We start from the raw sequence: 7,144 nt of genomic DNA, 5'->3' as shown, positions 1-7,144 counted from the left end.
GAATTTTAAAAAGCCTTAAATTTGAGAAAGCATCTCTTTTCTCAAAAAGGTGGAAATGGATGGAATGCACTTCATGCCAACGTCGTGAAGCTAATAGAAGATACCAGAATACGAGGGGTACTATTGGATTGGAAACGGCCCATCGGCCCCCAACGCCACTTCAATAAAGTTAGTGGCGTTACGATGAGTATCTCCCCTGGCTGTATTGCATTGACGTTGGACAAAGATATTTACAGATTTACATACTTGATACAAAAAATTGAAAGTTCTTCAATAAAAATTATGTACTTTTATTATATATTTTGGCAATTTTATGCTATAACATCATGACTATCACCATAGACGTCGCCGACGTCATTCGTAAAGATATTGCGAAACACAAAAGTTACTCCGGATGCTGTATGCATTAAGCGTTCAATGTACAAGAGCTTCTATCACAGTAGGTTGATACGTAAGCAGTTATGAAAAAACATGAGCGACGTTAAGGGGTTTTTTCAGATTTCATTTACGAACTGTTTAAATTATTATTATTATTATTATTATCATTAAACCATACTATAAGTAATTTGTTTGGCCATAAACTAAACAGCGCTCTTAAACATGTGATCGAAATGTTTAACTGTTGTTATAGTAAATTTTCTTAAAGTACTTTTATAATTTATCAATCATTTTTTAAAATCAATTCATCATTCATATAAAGAATAATGACTATTTTTATTAAGATTATCGTTTACGTTTTAAATATGATTTTCTCGAACCCCCTTTTACGTCAACAATTTTTTAAATATTAGGTTATACATAAAGACATAATATACACTTTTAAATTTATACTAATAAATGTATAATGCAGTATAATCATTCAAAGATAATTTAAAAAAATACACATACTGTAGTATTATAAGCATCATTATTAGAAAAGTGACTGCCATAGAATTAGTTCAACCAATAATATTAATATATACATAATACACATAACACATAATATTATGTATTACATTATATTATAGTATTAATATATACATAATACACATGTGTGTGTGTTATTGCATGTATGCAAAAACTATATATGTATAAAATATATATTTACATATTTTGTTCAACATTTTAAACAGTTTAACAGGTATTGTTATAGATTATTTTCCGTGTATAATACTCTTTTTTCGGTTTAATTATTAATTTACCGTAAAACCTCGACTAGAAGCCAAATGGACTTAATCTTGAGATAAATACCATCTCGAATTGAGGCCACCCCACCCCCATTCCCCCTTGAAAAGAAGCGCTTTCAAGATAGCATGGGCTTCTTTTCGAGATTTTAAGCCGACGTTACATAACGGAATTTCAGAAAAACAACATAAATTTAAAACACGCTTGTTTTATACAGTAGTTTAGGTGATTTAATTCCGGTTTGTACACTCCATGATACAGAGTGATGTTACAGTGGCCCTTTACTGTTGTATAATAGTAGTTCCTAAAATTTACAGCATTTAAAGAAGCACCCCGCCCTCTTTACTTTGCAAAGAAAAGAATCCACCTAAAGTTAGCAAAAAAATAAAACAAACAAAACAGTAGAACCTCAGGGCTTTTATTTGGGGTTTACTGTATGTCACGGTATATTTTATTGAACACAATTGAGTTTCATGTTCATTCTTTTAAACGTGTACCCATATCAACATTCTACACATACCCTTCTAATTATTTTACTTCCATTCATTTTTACTGATATTTTTCCTGGTAATAATTGTTGAGTTCTTCACTTATGTCTCGTTTTCCGAAAGCTTCCAACTCATTACTCATCTTTGCGAGGTAGTTTTCTTGAGGTTCCTGCTTTTCACGCCACTCGACCAACATTTCTAAAATGGCGTCTACAATAGGTGGTGGTGGAAAACTCATCTCAATTTGTTGCATTTCATGATCCTTCAGACCGATGTCGATACCAAACGCTCTCCAGTCCACGCCAAGTCTCTCGGCGACGAATAACAAGTCAACATCAGCCAAGTATCCTGAGAAAAAGAATACTGTCATTCTTAGTGGTATTATGCAATGTTTGGTAGAAATACAGATAACAACACAATTACGTCTCATGAGTAACTCTTTGATTCAATCGTAAGTGCAACAATTTCTATATGGATAAAAACATTTTTATGCAATTTTAATTCAATCTTTAGTTTACCTCAGTGGTGGCTGGTGGGGGCTAAGCTCCCCCTCGTCGGGGGTTAGGGTTAGGGTTAGGGGAATAACAAAAATTTTAAAAAATATATTTACATGTCTGTTCGTTTAGCAACCATATCGCCTTCATTGACCTATTTGTGTACCGTTTCTGTTAACTTTTCATCACAATAATACCGTAACAAAAACAATAATACGGTAATAATAATAATAATATAACATAAATTTACGTGCCGTTTTATTGTAAGTTATCCGACTACCGTATATATTACTTTTCACATTGATTTAAGCCCATGAAACAGGTTTTTTTTTTCACAATGAATTAATTACATTTGAACATCTATTGGAACTAAGTCAGCAGAACAGTGTCAAGTGTCAAAACAGTGCTTTGAAACTATATTTTAAAATGTCAGTGCATATTACTGTTATGTATTGAAATAAAAAAAATAATACAAATGCCCCTCTCCCCGTTTGAAAAATTCTGGATCCGCCCTTGTTCAATGGGACTAATTAAAAATGGTTTACGTTCTACTATGACAAATGCTCGTTTGGATATCCTCTCATGATGCTTGGAATACATCTTAATCGGGGAAGCAACCTCGTGGTTTACAGATTTCAGGCAAAATTTCCAATATATAGCTTCACTTTGAATTAAACGCTTATAGGCCTACTGTGACGTTCCCGGTGACATTGTTTTTTCTTAATTTATCGTAGTATAAATGTGACAAATTGGTGGACTTACAATTTACAGTAAGATATTATTCTTAATGTATTCGTAATTTTGTTAATAATTCACAATCACATGAATTATGAAATACCTAGATTTCTCTAGGATGGAGCCTGAGGATAGTATTGTAATGTAATACGGTGTTTTTGTTTTTTTTGTTTTTTTTTTAATAATATAAAATGTAAAACGGATTTTAAAAATAAGTTAGTTGGTTACATTGCATACTCTTTGTTTCTCGTTGTTTTATCCAAATATTTTCGGTTTGGAACATTAAAAAACATACATGATGTCATATTACGGTAGCTTGATATCAAATAACTAATAAAAATTCACCAAAATTTGTCAAATGTCCGTAGCCCCCACAGTGGTCCCTAGCCAGCTACCCCCAACCCCCAGCCAATTAAGACTCATTTGCTCGCCTAGCTCCACCCAGTCGGGGCTTTTAGCACCCCCCGTTGGGCGGATCCTGGCGCCATCACTGGTTTACCTCTCACTACAACTCACCTTCATGTTTGGCTAAGGTCAGAATTTCGTCGCCGAGATCACCACTGAATAATTCCCCAGCTAGTCTCTTGTATTTGTGTTGCCTCAAAGCAATGCACAACACTTTCAGTTGATGCGTTTCATTTTTGACATTGTTTCTCCAATACTTCATCATATTAGCGATAGCTTTTTGTGAGTCCCGCCGTTCCTCAGCACAAAACCGGTTAACTCTAGCCCATGAAACACCTAAACGGACACCAAAACCTTTCCAGCTGTAGTTCATTTCCTCAGACACAGTCGCAATTACGGCGTCATCTACAAAATCTAAAGTAACCATGACAAAATTGGAGCATCATATCATATAGAAACGTACCATTATTAGGCAGTACACTCCACAGCCTCAATGCTTGCAAAATAATTACCATTGTTTACATGAAATTGCCTTCAAACCTGTAGGTCTATTTTAACATTCTGTCAACTTACCTTTGTGTTCATTTATTGTTGTGATCAACATACTTTTTACTCTAGGACAGACACTTGTACGTTTTTTTTCCAAACATTTTGCACTAATATAACTGTGTCTTTCTAAAATGATATTACAAAAGCCAAGCTGTCGAAGGGTTTCTATTCTTTTAGAATTAATAGTGACATATTTGTTCTAATGTTCTAACTTTAGTTTGACATTTTATTTGTATTCTTGATTTTTTTTCTCTTGTTACCTGTGCAGTTCGGGATTGGCCGGTATCAGTGGTGCCTTCATTATTCACCTGTTGGCCCTTTTTGGAACCGGCAGCTTTAGCTCATTTGTAATTGTATTGTATATTTGCCAGTGTGAGGTAATATATAAATTAATAAATTAAATTAATAAATAAACAGAATTTACCTTGTTTTAGCATGTTATCTTTGTCTGTGCGCTGTCCTTTGCGAGCCCTTGTGACTCTCCGACTTGGCTGGACTGGAAAAAAATAATTTTATATAAATATTGACTGCTCATGAGGGGAATGAGAAATCTATTGCCCAGAGGTAATGTGAAGATCCGTAGCCAATAAGATAGGCTACGGTTTCCACATCACTAAGGGGCTAGATGTCACCGTTCCACGAAAATTAAGCAGTCTGTATTTGGTTTATATACCTCATACATAGATTCTATGAGACTTAAAAAGGGAAGAAAATAGTACACAACAAGCAGTCCATTTAATATGTCATAATTATATATTATATCATATCATAATATTATATATAAGCCCCTATTGTGTGTATCAAGGAAAATCTGTATTTCTACGACAGCAAATATTACTTCTTTCTTTTTTTGTCAATATTAACATTGTTTACGGGGATAATTTAAGAGCGATTGTTTTGTGTTTTTGAAAACAAATCAGTCAAAATCTTTATTTTTTTTCTCAATACTGATATATTTGTTTTCTCAGTTAGCTGTAACACGACATGATGATTACAGTTTATTGATTAATACTAAACTAAAATTATTCAAATGCAGGATGAGAACAAACTAAACGCTAATTTTCAGGTAGCTCAAAAGCTATTAGGTAATAAGCCCTCCCCCACCAAGCTATACCTCCTTTCGCACAGGGACGGATCCAGCGGGGGAGCCACGGGGCCCGTCTCCCCATCCCTGTCAGTTCTGCCGAAAAATAAAAAAGAGAAAAAAATTGAGAAGACTTAAAGGAAGAAAGAGGGGGAAAATAAGTGTACCCATGAGTTCAGTGGCGAATCCAGCAGTGGGCGAAATGAGAGCTCGATTATTTACCACTCACTAATTTTGAATTTTCTATTGATTGATGAAGAATACAACGCATATCCCTGATGCCGAAATTTTTCAACGATTTCATAAATCAGTATGGAAAAAAGGCCAAAAGACGGAGACCTAAGACGGAGTTTTCAGCCATTATTACAGAATATAGCACTCAGGTTTTTAGAACAGCTTTCTATGATCAGTGGTGTAACGCCTATGCACTGACGTGCGACGGTCTGCAGGGCCACTGATCCATAGGGGCACCTTTGGTATCCCTACCCATGGACCAGTAGGCCTAGTGACCTCGCTCTACCCTGAGCCAAAAAGGGTTTGTTGATGCGTAACAGAACAATATGTCTCTGACATCGACCCAACCATGGGACTGAAGTGGATATGGACTACCTATGGCACGTTCCCACCCCACATCAGAATTGACAAGATCAGCAATTTCACTTTTCTATATTTTTGCAGGTTTGCTTTCTCCAAATATTTATTCCAGTTTTGTTCTGTTCTGTTGTCCTGCAAAGTGTATAGACACTAGACAATGCTATATCCGCTATACAAGTGCACAATTTACCTTGTTGTTGCACGTCATCTTCAAATAGTCTGCGGTAGCGTGTCACTTCCATTCCATTGCTTCCACATGGCAACACATCCATGTCAAATTGGCGCACAATATGCATGTGAGCGTCCCTACAATCGCAAGCAATGTACCTTGTTAATTCCACGCCCCTTGCACCGCTCTGACAAATCTTTAGTCCTCTTTCGAGGAATGTCAACACCTGTAGCAAATAGAAAACTCATCGTAAATCTACTGATGTTAATGACATGATTGATACATCATTACATTAAAAAAAAACCTGATTCCTTAAGTGTTTCAAGTCATTGATAGTACCTTCTTACACACTATCGGCGATGGTTCATCTTCCTGGGTAAGCTGAGCGGCATTGAAAATATTTCGTCTGATGATTGTTGTCTGCAAAACAAAAATAAGCCTCAGTCATAAACAATCTTCAGTAAAGTATCAGACATGCTCTTTGATACCCAAGTGCTTGTGGTTCTGTTTTTTTATGGGGGTGTGTGTGTGTTTTATGTGCTTGATGTTCCAACTAGCAAAATGGTATTTCTTTTATATACATACTTAATTTTTATTTTTCAATAATGATGATGGTGTTGTTTATTAAGGTATTTAAGGTATTGATGATGATGGCGGTGGTATTGGTACAAATGACGACGATGATGATGATAATAGTGATGATGGACAATAATGATAATGATGGTGTAAAAATTGCAATTAAAAATATGTAGAAGCCTTTATAGTAAAAATAGAGAAATATTAACAGAATTGCAAGAAATAGATAACAAAACTAATACTAACATTATTTAAATTATGATTAATATTATGAGATGTAATATGCCAACTAGATTTTCTAGTCAATGGCTACCAATAACTGATATATTTTCAGTGGCTAAATTTATTATTATTATTATTATTAATGTATCGATTACCCGTATTGCCATATTTTTATTGTTTAAAAAAAATTAGACATTGCAAATTTCGAATATAACATTCCATAATCTACCATTATGAATAAACTTGTCATTTATATTCAAAGTAATGTAAGTACTGTTAAGTGGCAGAGATAAATGATGTTAAATTGCACTAACTACCTTAAACATACGACGATGCTTGATTGAGGCTACACTCAAAACCACGAGGTGAAATTCATCGATATCCACCTCCACATGCTCATTAGATAATGTAGGCTCAACGTCTTTTACTTGGAATCTCTCAATGAACTTAGTTACTCCACGCTGGAAAACATCGTCAGGTAGATAGTTGCCAAAGTCATGAAAGATGGAAACTGCACAAATCCCGTAATCCTTAGTTTGTGTGGCATGTATTCGTTTAGGCTTCAAGCGCGAAAGAACGTAGAAAATACGTTCACCACCCTGAAAAACAGGAAACACTGTACATGTCTCTTATACACATCTACAGCGATATTACTTCTTTCTTT

General features: G+C 34.8%; 1 protein-coding gene across 1 annotated transcript in view; it reads right to left on the bottom strand.

Moving 5' to 3' along the window:
- Positions 1-259: 259 nt before the first annotated feature.
- LOC117111803 overlaps positions 260-7,144 on the bottom strand; it is a 9,486-nt gene continuing 2,601 nt past the window's right edge. The window contains exons 8-15 of the mRNA XM_033254795.1: positions 7,116-7,119; positions 6,798-7,079; positions 6,022-6,102; positions 5,704-5,908; positions 4,950-5,015; positions 4,260-4,331; positions 3,398-3,700; positions 260-2,000 (exon numbers count right to left, since the gene is read on the bottom strand). Coding sequence (XP_033110686.1) covers positions 1,714-2,000; positions 3,398-3,700; positions 4,260-4,331; positions 4,950-5,015; positions 5,704-5,908; positions 6,022-6,102; positions 6,798-7,079; positions 7,116-7,119 — 1,300 coding nt within the window. The 3' untranslated portion in view covers positions 260-1,713. The remainder of the gene's footprint in view (positions 2,001-3,397; positions 3,701-4,259; positions 4,332-4,949; positions 5,016-5,703; positions 5,909-6,021; positions 6,103-6,797; positions 7,080-7,115; positions 7,120-7,144) is intronic.

Source organism: Anneissia japonica, unplaced genomic scaffold (genome assembly GCF_011630105.1).
Source record: "Anneissia japonica isolate Jap-2015-1 unplaced genomic scaffold, ASM1163010v1 scaffold14557_len124090_cov123, whole genome shotgun sequence".
In the NCBI taxonomy this organism is placed as follows: domain Eukaryota; kingdom Metazoa; phylum Echinodermata; class Crinoidea; order Comatulida; family Comatulidae; genus Anneissia; species Anneissia japonica.
This window is presented reverse-complemented; position numbering and strand designations above follow the sequence as displayed.